This window comes from Adiantum capillus-veneris, chromosome 4, assembly GCF_014529385.1.
Source record: "Adiantum capillus-veneris isolate H3 chromosome 4, ASM1452938v2, whole genome shotgun sequence".
NCBI classification, from domain to species: Eukaryota; Viridiplantae; Streptophyta; class Polypodiopsida; order Polypodiales; family Pteridaceae; genus Adiantum; species Adiantum capillus-veneris.
Window position 1 is genome coordinate 175,460,601 of NC_140934.1, and position 15,747 is coordinate 175,476,347.

General features: G+C 42.9%; 2 protein-coding genes across 2 annotated transcripts; both read left to right on the forward strand.

Moving 5' to 3' along the window:
• Positions 1–8,842: 8,842 nt before the first annotated feature.
• On the forward strand, positions 8,843–10,424 carry LOC147460391 (uncharacterized). The gene is made up of 4 exons (XM_086511475.1): positions 8,843–8,964; positions 9,120–9,353; positions 9,523–9,660; positions 10,289–10,424. Exons 1-4 carry the CDS (start codon positions 8,843–8,845, stop codon positions 10,290–10,292), a joined length of 498 nt encoding a protein of 165 aa, XP_086367601.1. The 3' UTR covers positions 10,293–10,424.
• A 509-nt stretch (positions 10,425–10,933) lies between these two features.
• Positions 10,934–11,792, forward strand: LOC147460392 (uncharacterized). The gene is made up of 4 exons (XM_086511699.1): positions 10,934–11,121; positions 11,226–11,289; positions 11,367–11,441; positions 11,544–11,792. Exons 1-4 carry the CDS (start codon positions 10,934–10,936, stop codon positions 11,790–11,792), a joined length of 576 nt encoding a protein of 191 aa, XP_086367825.1.
• The last annotated feature ends 3,955 nt before the right edge of the window (positions 11,793–15,747 follow it).

The following is a 15,747-nucleotide window of genomic DNA, read 5'->3' on the forward strand; positions in this document are numbered from 1 at the left end:
CTTCTCCACACACACACACACACACACACACACGAGGAGAGGAAGGAGAGCCAGGTATGCTCCTTCCCTCTCCTCATTCTCATGTTCCCTTCCCCTCGTTCTCTCTCCCTCTCTCTCTCTCTCTCACACACACATACACACACACACACATAGTGTTTTTGAGAGAGAGAGAGAGAGTACAAACAAAAACAAAAATGCACACACACATACATAAACAAAGAATGCACACACACATTGAGAGAGGAAAAGAGAGAGAGAGCATGCATAAACAAAAAACGCACGCATTGAGAGAGGAAAAGAGAGAGAGAAAATGCATAAACAAAAAACGCACACATTGAGAGAGGAAAAGAGAGAGAAAACATGCATACGATCCAAAAAAGCGCACACACATTGAGAGAGAAAGAGAGAGAAACTAATTTAACGTCGTAGGAAACTAATTAAAATTAAAAGACCTAAAGATCTAGCCGACGAGGAGTTGAACTCAAGACCTATTATTCAAGAGGGAAATGGCATAATCAATCTATCATACTTGGCATGGGTGATAGAAAGGTTATACCATTTATCTCTTTTTATTGGCACACACATCCACACACGCGCACACACACAAGAAGAAGAGAGTTATAAAGTCGTAGGAAACTATCTTAAAAGACGTTAAAGATTAGGTTATATGTAGACTTACATTAAATTAGATTTAGGTTTATTTTTAACTAGATTTACGTTTATTTACGCTAGATTTAGATTTACGTTATATTAGATTAGATTTAGGTCTCCATAGACTGCGATGCCTGCATGAAGCGGGTGAAGAAAGCCCTCAATGGAATATAGGGTATTGCTGCCTTCACTCATGGTGGGCTCCGTCGATCCAAAAGTAATGGTGAAATGTCTTCAGAAGATAGGGAAGAAGGTGGATCTTCAGGGCGGCAAGAGTCACTACATCCCCGACACAATGACCATCTAGACAACCTCTAGTCATTCAATAGCAACTTCAAAGTTAGTAACAAGATCAAGAACGGTCTAAAGGGCCAATTGCTGTCGTCAGATGTGGATGGAGATGAGGCAGCGTCACCGCCGGAAGTTAACTCTCACATCTTTAGTGATGAGAATGCCAACTCTTGCCGAGTTATGTGAAAAATTATGTGTTAAATCAGTTTTAAGGTTCTTATAATCCCTGTTAGTTTAGTTCTTTGTTTTTAATATAACATAATTTACGTTAGATTTAGATTTATGTTATATTAGATTAGACTTAGGTTTATTTAGGTTTACCCACACACACACACACACACACACACAAGAAGAAGAGAGTTTTAACGTCGTAGGAAACTATCCCAAAAGACGTTAAAGATTAGGTTAGATGTAGACTTACGTTAAATTAGATTTAGGTTTATTTTTAGTTAGATTTACGTTTATTTAGATTTACGTTTATTTACATTAGATCGAGTCCACGCAAGAATTACTTACGGTTTAGGGTTTAGAGTTAGACGAACAGTGAAAAGATCTACTGTGAAAAGATGTTAAGATGTTGTGAAGTGCTACAGCTAGAGAAGAGGCAAAGGGGTTTTGTCTACTACATGCAGTATCATGTAGACGTGGGTGTGTAGATTTCTTGTACCCACAAATATAGGTATTGACCAATAAAGACGAGATTATAACCCGGTGGTTCTGATCTCCGTGCACCTCTAGACCGAGGTGTGCGGGGATTGGACATGACTAGAGAATGTGAGGTAGAGAGAGAGAGAGAGAGAGAGAGAGGGAGAGAGAGAGAGAGAGATAAGACGAAGAATGCCGATAGGATGCAAAGCAAGCGCGACAAAGGGCACGAATCGAGTGGAGACGGGGAAGACGACCACCGGTGCACTATCCAGCGGTTCTGGAGAGCCTACCAACCTTCATGAGCTTAAGATGGTTGCACAACCAATTGAAAAGCGCACAACAATGCGGTGACGAAGTGACTGAGGAAGAGTGGGAGTACTCTCGGGGTTGCGCGACCAAGGTAAGTTTGCAATGTACGACTAGCAAGTGACTTTATTTATAAACGTTTGAACGGCCACTCATAATCTTTGTTCATTGTAGTATAAGTCATACACAGCAGCATGGTGTAAAGGTCGACATTTTAGGGTGGAACGAATCGACAAAAAACGTTTTACTCAAGATTGTGGAATCATGGAAAAATTTGAACAGTCTAGTCGACGACGTTCCTCTGATGCAGATCCTGTGGTGGCGGAACTCACTTACTTCGGCACGCTGCAAGAGATTTTGAGGATCGATTACAGAGGATTTTTTGTCGACTTGTTCGACGTGCAATGGTTCAAGATAATCATGGAGGGTCGCAACGCTACTGTGCGTAGAGGAGAGTCTGGTTTTCTTGAGGTGGATTCTACTAAGAAATGGACTGACCTAAGAGACACTTTCGTACTACCCGAGCATTGTGAACAAGTAAGTATGTAAATAGTTAACATCCCCCTTTTACAAGTTATGTGCTTGAAAGCTCTCATGTAAGTTATGTGGCTCTGGCAGGTAATATTTCATCCTACAAAGTCTACATCAAACTGGTGGTACGTCATAGAGGTAGCCCCTCGTAGTGCAAGGACGTATGAAGGCTACCATGTGCCAATCACAACGGCATCAATGGAGGAGATCAGAGAAGATGCTCAATCAGAAGCCGCTGCGGTGGTGCCAGACGAGCATCAAGATGCTACTACTCTATATGGGGTGCATGCAGAGGAGCTACAAAATGAAACAAAGGATATGTGTTTAAACGGAGAGCTCTATATAGATATAGGAAGTTATGCTGAGTTATGCGAGGATGAGAGAGAGATCTCTTAAAGCCACAAATATTGTATTTGAACAATGTTGCTCCGTGTTGTAAAAGCTCTGGCTCTCTAAGTACCTTCTATGGTGTATAACGCTCTTTTCTACTCACGCTCCCATCTTTTGATTGAAAATTCTGAGTTTTCGACTTGCCTCTTCTATCACTCAATTCATTGCGTCATTGTATTTATATGCGTCATTACGTCATTGTATTTAATGGTCTTTGCGTCATTGTCTACTCTATTCATTCAATATTAAGTTTAAATATTCGTGTGTTTAATGCAGGTATGGATGATGAGGAGTTTCTTTCTTCTTTGTCACCGCAGCAGAGACAGTGGTACGTGGAGCGTCATCGCTCTGGCGCATCATCGCGCGTTCCTACTCCATCCGCATCTCCCTCTCTTTCGGAGCATTCGGCGCGCTCCGAAGCTTCGGCGTCGACGAGACGAGCTTCACACTCGTCTAGACACCGGCGCTCTAGTGGTGGCGGTGGCGGTTGTTGTGGGGATTCCACCACCGATGCCTCCACACCGCCTCGTGTTCGACGAGGCTCTTTACCCTCCCCTTCTTTGCCCGCCCCCACACCAGCCATAGCATCGCCATCTACGCCAGGTTTTGCACGGCTGACTGTTCCTAGAAGCTACACACCTCTACCTACTCCGCCAAGAGCCACCCCACTCGACACTCCTCGCTTCGGGGCCCAGACGCCGGTGGAGACACCTGACGTCCGTACCCCCATTGACACGCCGCTAGAGACCCCTGCCGGGACACCCAAGTTCACGCGTCACCGGCCAGAGGGCTTGTCTTACTCCATCAACTTCAGCGGCGGCATCATCATGGATGATGACGGCAAGAAGGTGATCTCGCGCATGCGTGGTCTTTGCTCTCAGCTGTTTAGACACTACATACTAAACAAATGGAGTGAAGTACCAAGTGATTTAAAAAACAGAGTCATCAGCATACTTCATGATGAGTTTCCCGTTCCAACACGGGATCAGCGCTTCAATGAAGACCTGATGAAGATTCGAATGCGCGAATACTGCAAACACAAGCGTTCCGAAGTGCAAAAAGCAATCAAGAATGGGTGGAACAGGCCAGATTGGCTGGCCAAAGAAGATTGGAAGAATGCGAAGAAAGCAGCGCGCGAGAATCCCGACAAGTGGAAGCAACAAAAGGATGTAGCCAGAGCGCGAGTAGAGGCAGGGAGCTCGCACCACTTGGGGAGCGGTGGATGGGCATCATTTGAGGCCGATTTTGTAAGTGTTTTCACATTGCTCTTTATGTTCGATAGTTTAGGGTTTATGAGTTTTTTAATTCTAACATAATGAAATCTTTGTATGTTTTGACAGTGGTCGATGACAGGACGTGATCCCACACCGTACGAGCGCGAGTACGCAGGTAGGAAGGGCTTAAACGCCCTGATGGACATTCTCAATTCTCGCGGCGGCATGGTTAGTATTAGGGTTTACTCTTTTTTATTTTTTGTATTGTTTTATAAATGTCGTTATATGTTTATACTTACTGAAAGCTGTCTTATTGTCTTTTTTTGCAGAATCCGACAGATACGCCGCTTGGACGCGATGAGACGTCTGACTAGACAACGTCAGTTTAACCGTAGCTAGATAGCATTAGTTTAGGGTTTCTCATAGCTTATGTATCATGAGACGGATTTTATACGTCTTTTTGAACCATGTATATTATTACATTTGTCACCGCAGTTCCTTTTGCCAATCAATTCTTTATGCCTATGATGTTGTACAATTGTCATTATTACATTTGCCAATCAATTCATTTTGCCTATGATGTGTACAATTGTCAATTTTGCAAACAATGCGTCTTGTGGGTGACTATTTTGGGTCTATTATCTACCCTTGCACTTTTTTTAAAAAGTGAATCAAGTACAATATGGTTGATGGGTGGCAGGGCATTCAATGCCCTGCCACCAAAAAAAAATTCTCTCGAGTGTCGCTATAACCGTCGCTATTTATGGCTCTATAGCGTCACTATGAGCGTCGCTATAGTCTTCTGTGTAAACGTCGCTATAACCGTCGCTATGACCGTCGCTATGAGCGTCTCTATATAGAAACGCTTATAGCGACGTGTATAGCGACGCATATAGCGACGCTCTCGTAGCGACGCTCGTAGTGACGGTTTTAGCGACGCCGGCGGTTATAAAAATCCAATGTATTTCCGTCGCTAACAGTGTCACAAGAGCACACAACCTCTTGTAGTGTCACCTCTCACTTTTTTTTCATCAACCCATCTCTCTCTCTTAGTCTCTCTCATGAGACTGCTGTTCTGGCACATATACACACAGCCAGACAAGTGAGGCCCACAGTCACATGGCCTATGTAGATAATGATTTCTTCATTTCTAAATTTTAGAATTTCTCCCCCCCTCCTCCCCTATATAAAGAGGGGTCACCATCACACAAACACACACAACATCACCAAAGAACACACTATGCACTGTGTGTGCCTAGTGCACACACACACACCCACACCATCACCATCACCGCAATCACCATGCTTGTCTTGAGCATGACCTCTACACCCTTGGCTATGGAAGATGAAGGGCAACTAAATGAAGGATGATGGCCATAATCCTCGTGCAAGTCTTCGCCATCAACTCCCACCTATCCGCCATGTGCTCTACCACTCTCTCCCTTCTCATTCCCCTACCCTATGCTCCCCATTTCATCGCCTAATTCTCTAAATAATGCTTGAGGTTTTGTGAGTATGTTTTCTTGCAATGTTTTGCCCATGTGAGGTGTGCGGAATCGCCACCTAGTCTTGTGTTTTGGAGTGAGCTTGTGTATGTGTGAAGGGTGTGCGGATTCACCATCCTTTTGTGATGCCTAAGTACTAAGCCGCTATACCCCCTCCCTCACTCTCTCTCTCTCTCTCTCTCTCTCTCTCTCTCTCTCTCTCGATCTCATTCCCTTTCCTTTTCATCATTACTCCCAAGCATCCATCTCTCTTGGATGAAAACTTTGTTATGGTGGTGTGTTGTTTGCGTCCTAGCCGCTGAAGCTAGGTGGTGCCCACTGTTTGCTTTACCATGACAGGCTCGAGGCGCGCCATTCGATCCCCGATGTTTTATAGGCCGTCGGGGTTCGGGGTTCGCTTTGCTCCCATCACTCCCTTCAATTAGCTCTTTGTTTCATAATATCATGTTTAAAAGTCTATTGGATGAAATGCATGGATAGTTGGTTATTTTTTGGCTCAGTGTGCTCTTTCCTGATAAAATAACCATCTTTGAGAATCCTTTGTGCTTGAGGTTGAAAATCTTTAATTGGGTCATAGGCTTTGTATGTTCAAACACTAAAGAGATTCAACCTTACAAACCATGTAAGACAAAGCATTTTGAACTTCTTTAGCCCAACAAGATCTCACTCAAGTCCCTTAATCTCTCATGTCCAAAAAAGGTCAAGATGTCCTTCTTTCTAAAACATCATAGAATCTCCTTTTGAAGAATCCATAGGGACTCTTTGTGGTCAAGGTTGCCCTCTACTTCTGGGATCATATCAAAAGTCATTTCTTGTCAATACAAGGCATAAAAAGACATTATTTCATGATTCAATGAGTTCAAAACACCTTCAATGTTATTTTTATAACAACTAATATTGAACACAAACAACTCGACCCATTCATCACAAAGATGTCACTTATTCAACAATATATTGATTGACAATGTAAATTATAGATGCACATGAGATTTATAATCTTTAATCATTTGACATTTTACAAAATGGAATATACGATACAATGATTATAAAATAAATATGAAGAAACAATCATCATTTTTTCATAAGTTTGATGTGGACAATAGTTCCTGGTCAAGTCATTTTAGTCAATGTAGCCCTGACAAAAGAGCGTTTGGGTCTATGCATTTGAGAATAGAATCTTTCATGCAATGGGCAAGGTGTTGTCAATTAACATGAGCTGCTAAAGGTTGAAGCCTTATGAACACGCACCAAAGATAAATACAAAGAAGCAAGATAGATTGGAGTTACACATTTTTCACTTTTCCCAAAATGGCCATGTATTTTAATTTCCGGATTTATTTAGCCATTGTGATATTGTAACGTGTTATAGGCTCAATGAGAGTTCCAAGCTATAAATAATAGGTCGATCAGTGTGCCTAGGTTGTAGATACAGTAAGTTGTGGAGCCTCAAAGGTCTTGGACGCCCAAAAATTGCACACTTTAAACCTTATGGTGGCTAAGATGTAAAAGCCAACTTCTATAAGGGTTTCATAAGTTTTGGATAATGAAAGTAAGTGCACATTGCAGTACAATTCTCTGATCTCTTCATTGTTTCAATCTTTTGTGTCTCCCTCATGTGGTGTTGCATTGCAAATCTGAGCATACCAACGCGCTCAGCAGGTGAAAGCTCTCTCTTTCGACGTACGTTTCTTGTGATAAAGTTGTGGTTTTAGTTGTGTTTGTCTACGAGCTATTTTAGTTCCTTACGCACCATACACTCATCCAAATTGGTTTTTGACCATAGGAATAGATAGAGCACATCCTAAGGAAGCTATAGAGTGCTTCAAAGGCCAAAATTGACATGCCTAAAACATGTTGTTTATCTTAGGTGCAATTTTGTCCAAGTGTCAAAAATGACTTTTGAGTACATGGGAATGTTGAGGATACTATGCACATTCTACATGGTAAGTTTCATCGCATTTGGAGCATTGTAGCTACATGAAAGCCCCGTAGTATGCTTGTGGTAAACATGTTGTTTATCTTAGGTGCGACTTTGATCAAGTGTTAGAAATGACTTTTGAGCACATAGGGATGTTGAGGATCCTTTACACATTAAACATAGTAAGTCTTGTTGAATTTTGAGCACCATATCTATACAAATTCATCGGACCAAGCTTGCAGTAAGAAGGTTACTTTTTTTGTTTGATGCATGCTTGAGATCGATCTAAGTGAGAGCACACTAGACTTGGGTTTTTTGAGATATTAACTATCAGTTATTTCCTCCATGCACTAGACGGGTCAGCTACATCCACGGATTGACATTTTATGTATGTGGTTCTTGCTTTGCTAGCATTGATATGGTGAGGCTTGGTAGCCAGCCAACATTTTGGCATCGTTGTCGGGGACAAGGCAACCTAGACTAGAGAAAAATCCAAAGCATTCACTTAAATTTCCATTACTTCATCTAGTTACGGCTAGATTAACACATTTTCCAACTTTATACACGGCTGAGAGGAGGGATACTCGGTAAGGACCTCGTGAGAATGAGTTTAGTAGGACAGATAGGTGAAGGATCCTTGAGACTAGCTAGTAGTTGGTAGGGATTCACCTAAGTAGGAAGTAGAGATTTGAGACTAAAAGCTCAATTTTCAAATTTCTGCAATCTTTTTTCATGTTGAGTAAGAGTAGAATAAGTAGAAAACCATCAAGATTTCATCTGATCTCTGAACAAAATCAAAGAATTACCAAATCCATCTTAGGCACGCCTAAGATAGACAGGGGGTTTTGGGACAAACATGGTAAAACTGAACTTGCAAGGTGGTAGACCAACTTGATTAGACTATTCCCCTTGATTTTGGAAACATTTGGATCACTAACAGGCCTGGTCAAGCCCAGATCTAGAATAACTTTTGAGATGATTAACAAAATTAAATTCACTTCTGGCGAAAACTTGAAACAAAGGTGTGGATAAATCCTAAAACTTGTTGGAAAATCAATCTGTGAAGTAAAAATTGCAAAAGTTCAAATTTTGGTAGAAATTTTTCTTAGGTGCACCTAAGATAGATTCCAAACCAAAGAGTCAATTTTGTCATATTTTCAACTCACAGGTTTCATTGAAACATTATACAGCTCTTGACCACATTGGTTAGGCAAACACTATCGACCAAGAGAGAAATCCCGAAGCATGTACATGGAAGTTGGCAGGTGTGCAATACAATACTTGTACACTTGCTTGATGCGAGTTGTGGCCGACACTGTCGGACAGTGTATGTCAAATGTGGATTTTGGCAGACCAAAGGTGGTTTTCGAGCTCAAGTACTGGTCGAGATGCCTAGAAGTGTCAAAGGTTGCTTGGGTGTAATCGTCAGCGAGAGCCATGACGTGTACTATGTTGAATGCTTTCCCTATTCTGGCAATTTTGAAGCTCTATGGATACATGAAGCCCAAAGGTTAGCATCGACTCAATGGATGTGATTTCAAGGGCGTTCACCAAGCAATTCAAGTGTGATACGAGGCCAAGCTCGTTTTTTCAAGGGAAAAACATAAAGCTCAAAGAAAAGGCTGCATTAAAATAGAAAAAATTGACGAGTGCCATGGCATGCAGAGAGGTGGCGCCATGCAGTAGATTGGGGAGGTCGCCATCTGTGGCGAGGGGGCAGTCTGTTATACAGGTAGGGGCAGCCACTTGGCGCCAGGCAAGGAGGGGGGCCGCCAGGGCAAGGAAGTTAGAGGGGCGGCCAAGGTTGATCAACAACAAGAACCAGGAGGAGGCTGCAGGGTTGCGCCATCAAGGAGGTGGTCGGCTGGCCGAGAGCAGAGAAAGGAAGGCCGCCACGGGGTGGCAATAGGAGGAGGTACACCACTTGGGAGGCAAGGAAGGGCCGATATTGTAGGACCGCTATCAAATTGAGGTCGCCGGGGCTGCTGAGAGAAGAGGCTGGCCCAGTGTTGAGAGTTAGGGAGGAAGGGGTGCTCCGGACGTGAACCGAGAGGGTAGTCAACTGTAGGGGACGCCACTTGCAGCTACAGAGGGCAGTAAATAATACCAAGAGGAGAGGTTTTTGCCAAAGGGAGGGCTGCCTTGGGATAGTCTATGGAAGGAAGAAGCCGCCAACAGGAGCTCAGGAAGGAGGTCAACAGGGCAGGTAAGCTCGGGAGCAGGGAAAAAAACTGACAGGGCTTTGTGTAAGGGTGAAGGAAGCATGGATGCTGTAATGTGCACGGACGATAGCCCGCACCATTGTTCCAAGGTTTTTTATGCATAAGTGAATTTACGGTTGTTAGTCGGCTCCAATCTATTCTTCGTCTTGTCTTTTGCCAAAAATCTGTGGTAGCTGTGGCTTCAGATAGTGTGTGTGTGTGTGTGTGCAAAGAGAGAGGGAGAGAGATTGTGTGAGCAAAGTCTTGGCGGTGGTTGAGACGTGTGTCGTCTCCCTGTGTGAGTGCATTTACAAATTGGGGAGTTGTATGCATCCAGTAGTGTCGGGATATGATGGTGTTTTTGATGGGCTTATTGCACTGAAGTGCTCATGTGTGAATGTGTATATTCGGTGATTGTTCGAAGGCGGTCTGTAGTGTGAAGGTCGGCAGAAGTTGTGCATGTGTGTGTGAATCTGTGTGGGTAGGGGTGCGGACTATTACCTTGGGCTATAGAGAGGCAGCTGTATTGTGTGTCGGGTGTGCCTGAAGATGATACATGATATTGACTTGGTGCTTGCTGGAGAAGAAGAGGCTGTGGATTGGTTTTCCGATCTGGAGCTATACCTGTTGCAGTTGAGAATTTGTGGACATGAAGCCAAATTGAAGGCCCTACCATTGGTTCTACAAGGACGAGCCAAAGCCTGGTTTGAAGGTTTGAAGGTTGCAGATCGTCAGTCGATGAGCGAGGTTCGTAAACAGTTTGTTGAAGCTTTTCAGAAGCGGGTTTCTCCATCGGACTTGGGTGAGCAATTGAGAAAGCTCAAGCAGGATGTAAGTGAAGATTTTGCTTTGTTTTTGGGTAAATTTGAGTCTATTTGGGAGAGACTAGCTGATGTTACATGTGTGCAAAATGGAGACCATTTCAAGCGAGAGTAGTTTCTAACCTGCTTGCATCCGCGAATCAAAGAGAAGGTCGAGTGTGGTGGTGCGGAGGACTATGCGCAAATGGTTTGCTTGGCAAAGGCAAAGAGCTGGAAAGCAAAGAAGAAGCTGGAGATGGTTTGTGGAAGCCGGCAGACTATGGATATAGCTCGACAATGGAGTTACATCACGCCACGAAGCCAAAGGGGAGTTCAAGCGTCAAAGAGGTAGTTGCTTCATTGTTGGTAAGCCATTCTGGTCATTCATTTCAGTTTGTACCTCCAATTTGGGGTGCTGCTATACAAGGGTCTGTTAGCCCGGCTAGCAAAAATGCAGTCCTAGCCGTAGAGGAGATGCATGAAGAATCAAGTGAAGTTATGGATCAGAGCTCACAGGACAAGTTTGATGGTGTTGGCAAAGCAATGGTCAAAGATGTGTAGGAGGAAGCTAGCCAGAGGGTTGGGCAACCTTGCCCTACCGATTGTGTTGACGAGCGGCAGTGCATTCCACAAGGTGTTGATGATGTCGACCTATCAAAAAATGAGGTAATAGATCATGGTTTTCTTTCTCGCTTAGCAGATGATGTGGTCGTAGAAGAAGTCCTTGAAGAGCAGGCAAGGTAATTGAGCAATCCGATTTGCTCCCACAGGAAGTGGTTGAAGATGAAGTGTCAAAGGCTATGGCAGACAAAGATTGGTGGCATGGTGAGTCAGGTATGGAGTGTATTCCATTTGAAGAACCTACAATAGAGGGTATGCTTTGAAAACATGTAGGCTTGGATATGCAGCAGGTGGAGGCAAATTGTAATGTATTGCTACTTTATGCTATGCTATGGCTACACATGGTGTTGAAGGTTGCTCTACAGGTATCTTTGTATCGGTTGCCAGGCTTTTTTGAAGAGGATTATGCTATGGAGAGCTCTCTAGCAGGTGAGAGAATCATGATGTATGGTGGAAATGCTTCACAGGTTGGTATACAAGCTTGCTTTGTGTATGAAGCCAGCGTATGGATACAGGGAAGTGAAGATCGATGCTATACCAAGCTGCACGAGAGGCTTGTTTTTGGGTTTACAGGTGCAAAAAAAAGGCTAATTATGCATTTACTATGGATGCATGGCTATGCTCAATGCCATGTATTTGATCTCGGAGGAGTTTGCATCACAGTTAGGAGAGCTTATGGCTTCCCATTAGACCCAGGCGGGCTCTACAGCAGATGAATATCTCTCTCTATCTATCTAATGCTTATGTAAATAATATCTATCAGTTTTCTTCTTATGCACTGATATATTACCTAAATAACACTATGGTTGAGCATAAATGCTCAATGAGGGGTTGGGCAATGATGGTACAGCAAACACTATCGACCCAGAGAGAAAGCCTGAAGCATGTACATGGAAGTTGGCAAGTGGGCAATACAATTCTTGTACACTTGCTTGATGCGAGATGTGGCCGACACTGTCGGACAGTGTATGTCAAATGTGGATTTTCGCAGACCAAAGGTGGTTTTCGAGCTCAAGTACTTGTCGGGATACCTAGAAGTGTCAAAGGTTGCTTGGGTTTAATCGTCAGCGAGAGCCATGACGTGTACTATGTTGAATGCTTTCCCTATTCTGGCAATTTCGAAGCTCTATGGATGCATGAAGCCCAAAGGTTAGCATCGACTCAATGGATCCGATTTGAAGGGCGTTCACCGAGCAATTCAAGTGTGTGATACGAGGCCAAGCTCCTTTTTTTAAGGGAACAAGATAAAGCTCAAAGAAAAGGCTGCATAAAAATAGGAAAAACCGACGAGTGTCATGGCATGCAGAGAGGTGGCGCCATGCAGTAGATTGGGGAGGTCACCATCTGTGGCGAGGCGGCAGTCCATTATACAGGTAGGGGCAGCCACTTGGCGCCAGGCAAGGAGGGGGGTTGGCTTGTGAGAGGCCGCCAGGGCAAGGACGTCAGAGGGGCGGCCAAGGTCGATCAACAATAAGAACCAGGAGGAGGCTGCAGGGTTGCGCCATCAAGGAGGTGGTGGGCTGGCCGAGAACAGAGAAAGGAAGGCCGCCATGGGGTGGCAATAGGAGGAGGTACACCACTTGGGAGGCAAGGAAGGGCCGATATTGCCGGACCGCTATCAAAGTGAGGTCGCCAGGGCTGCTGAGAGAAGAGGGTGGCCCAGCGTTGAGAGTCAGGGAGGAAGGGGTGCTCCGAACATGAACGGAGAGGGCAGTCAACTGTAGGGGACGCCACTTGCAGCTACAGAGGGCAGTAAATAATACCAAGAGGAGAGGTTTTTGCCAAAGGGAGGGCTGCCTTGGGATAGTCTATGGAAGGAAGAAGCCACCAAGAGGAGCTCGGGAAAAAGGTCAACAGGGCAGGTAAGCTCGGGAGCAGGGAAAAAAACTGATAGGGCTTTGGGCAAGGGTGAAGGAAGCATGGATGCTGTAATGTGCACAGACGATAGCCCGCATCATTGTTCCAAGGTTTTTTATGCATAAGTGAATTTACGGTTGTTAGTCGGCTCCAATCTATTCTTCGTCTTGTCTTTTGCCAAAAATCCGTGGTAGTTGTGGCTCCGGATTGTGTGTGTGTGTGTGTGTGTGTGTGTGTGTGCGCGCAAAGAGAGAGGGAGAGAGATTGTGTGGGTGAAGTCTTGGGGGTGGTCGAGACGTGTGTCGTCTCCCTGTGTGAGTGCATTTACAAATTGGGGAGTTGTATGCATCCAGTGGTGTCGGGATATGATGGTGTTTTTGATGGGCTTATTGTACTAAAGTGCTCATGTGTGAATGTGTATATTCAGTGATTGTTTGAAGGCGGTCTGTAGTGTGAAGGTCGGCATAAGGTGTGCATGTGTGTGTGAATCTGTGTGGGTAGGGGTGCGGACTATTACCTTGGGCTATAGAGAGGCAGATGTATTGTGTGTCGGGTGTTGTTCCATTTTCCCCATCCCAATGTTTGAACAATTTTAGAGCTATGTAAGGGCAAAAATACCAAGAAAGCTGAAAACCTTTACCATGGGACCAAAAGGGTGACAAAACACTAGTGAACTGTCCAAACTTTGTGAAACTCAGTGAACAAGCTTGAAATCACATATAAGAACCTAGACAAGTCACACTGAGAACAAATATGTCGAAATAGGAAAAAATTATCTTCTGCGCGTTGAAGATAAAATTTTCACTAGAAGCGTAATTTTCTTGATTTGACACCAAGATTACATATAAAAACCCAAAAAGTTCACCTTGGGGACAAATCTCTTGAAATAGTGAATTTATCTTATGTGAATCAAAGATAAGTTTTCTACCAGAAAGGTGACTTTTTTTATCTTGACACAGGGTTAGCTTTGTCTTATTATAGGAACCCCATTCAAGTGGTCAAAGTTCAAAATTTGGAGAAGTTTATTTTATGCGCGCATATAAGACAAATTTTCTATTAAAAAGGTGGTTTTTTAATTTTGACACCAAAATTAGCTTTGTCTTATCATAGGAGGTCAAAGTTTAAAATTTGGAGGATTTTATCTTATGTGCGCATAAGATAAATTTTCTTCCAGAAAGGTGATTTTGGCAAAATTTTCATTGACATAGCTTCCATTGAACATTATAGAGATCTTGAGCAAGTTTGAACAATTTTGAAAGTGTGCAAAACTTGAAACACCAAAATAGAAGGAAACCTTCAAGACAGGACAAAAAGGGATGGTAAACCACTCACAAACAGTTCAAACTTTGTGAAACTCAATGGAGAGATTGAAACTACATGTAAAAACCCAAGAAAATCACATTGGGCAAAAATCTTTGAAATAGTGAAATTTTATCTTTGGCGATCAAAAGATAGCTTGTTATCACCAAGGGTACATGTGATTGCAGATAAAGCTATTTAAAGCCATAGTTTTTCATCATTTCAAAGGGTTGCAATCAATTCTGATGCATTCGACTACGTTGCCCAACTCTTGTGTCTAGAAAGCATTCAACTACTAGAATTGTTTTGGCACAAGCAATCTTTTCAACCTGAGGAGGAGGTGGAGTTCTACCATGCAATAATAGATTATGTGAAGAGACAGCTTTACAGACCAAACACGACATAGATTCAATCAAAGAAAAAAGTTCAAGTGGACCAGTTCTAGTCAATGGCAATAGCAAAAGTACAAATGCAACAGAGCGAGTTTTACAACTCTGACTACAATGGAGATAAATTATTGTTCTTATATACAGATTCAGAAGGCCAAACATAGCTTATGAGCAACAAAAGTAGCACACGAGCCATGATCCTATTGATCAAAGTAAAGCTAGATCTAGAGAACTTACAGATGTTCAAATCAAAGGTTACCCAAATGCAGGTAGACAATGCACGACAATTGCAAGCAAAAGGTGTAGTCGCACAACAAGACAAGCCAACATCAATTAAAGCACGTGGCCAAAGCAAAGTAATTGCAAAAAAAATTCAACCCAAGAACACAACCACAACAAAATCAATCGATATAGAAGAAATTACTAAGAATTTCAAGTGCAACATTACTGGTAAACATGAAGAAAAGTTGTCAAGTGAAGTAATGCTAGATTCTCAGCTAGACAAGAACCTCATGTCTTTTTGCACTTGGAAAAAATGTGGTCAACCACAGTTGGAAGATGCTCCTGAACTCATTTGCATATTTGTAAACAAACGAGAAAAATGTTGGGGAATAATTTCCACATCCATTCAAATAGCTTCAAAGACCACCAACAAAAGATATAGTAGATAACATCACATAACCACAACAAAATCAGTCAATATAGAAAAAATTACTAAGAAGTTCAAGTGCAACATTACTGGTGAACATGAAGAAAAGCTGTCACTTGAAGTAAAGCTAGATTCTCAGCTAGACAAGAACCTCATGTCTTTTTGCACTTGGAAAAAATGTGGTCAACCATAGTTGGAAGATGCTCCTGAACTCATTTGTATATCTATAAACAAACGAGGAAAATGTTTGTGAGTAATTTCCACAGCCATTCAAATAGCTTCAAAGACCAGCATAGCTCAATTATAGCAAAAAATATAGCAGATAACATCATATTGGGAATTCCACTAGCATCAAACAAGATGCAAACTTCAAAGACAGCCAAGAATGAAGATCAAGAATGGTCACTCATGAACGATAACACAAACTCCTTGAGTAAACCTCAAATGGAGACCAATGCCAAAGCAGATTTTAATGAA

Excerpts from the sequence above, each read along its gene's own strand:
- LOC147460391 (XM_086511475.1), top strand. The coding sequence starts at position 8,843 with ATGCCTAGAAGTGTCAAAGGTTGCTTGGGTGTAATCGTCAGCGAGAGC. Across the intron at positions 8,965-9,119 it reads TGGATACATGAAGCCCAAAG|AGAGGTGGCGCCATGCAGTA; the intron begins GTTAGCATCGAC and ends CATGGCATGCAG. Across the intron at positions 9,354-9,522 it reads GAAAGGAAGGCCGCCACGGG|GGGACGCCACTTGCAGCTAC; the intron begins GTGGCAATAGGA and ends AGTCAACTGTAG.
- LOC147460392 (XM_086511699.1), top strand. The coding sequence starts at position 10,934 with ATGAAGAATCAAGTGAAGTTATGGATCAGAGCTCACAGGACAAGTTTG. Across the intron at positions 11,122-11,225 it reads TCGACCTATCAAAAAATGAG|GAAGTGGTTGAAGATGAAGT; the intron begins GTAATAGATCAT and ends TTGCTCCCACAG. Across the intron at positions 11,290-11,366 it reads TTGGTGGCATGGTGAGTCAG|GTGGAGGCAAATTGTAATGT; the intron begins GTATGGAGTGTA and ends GATATGCAGCAG.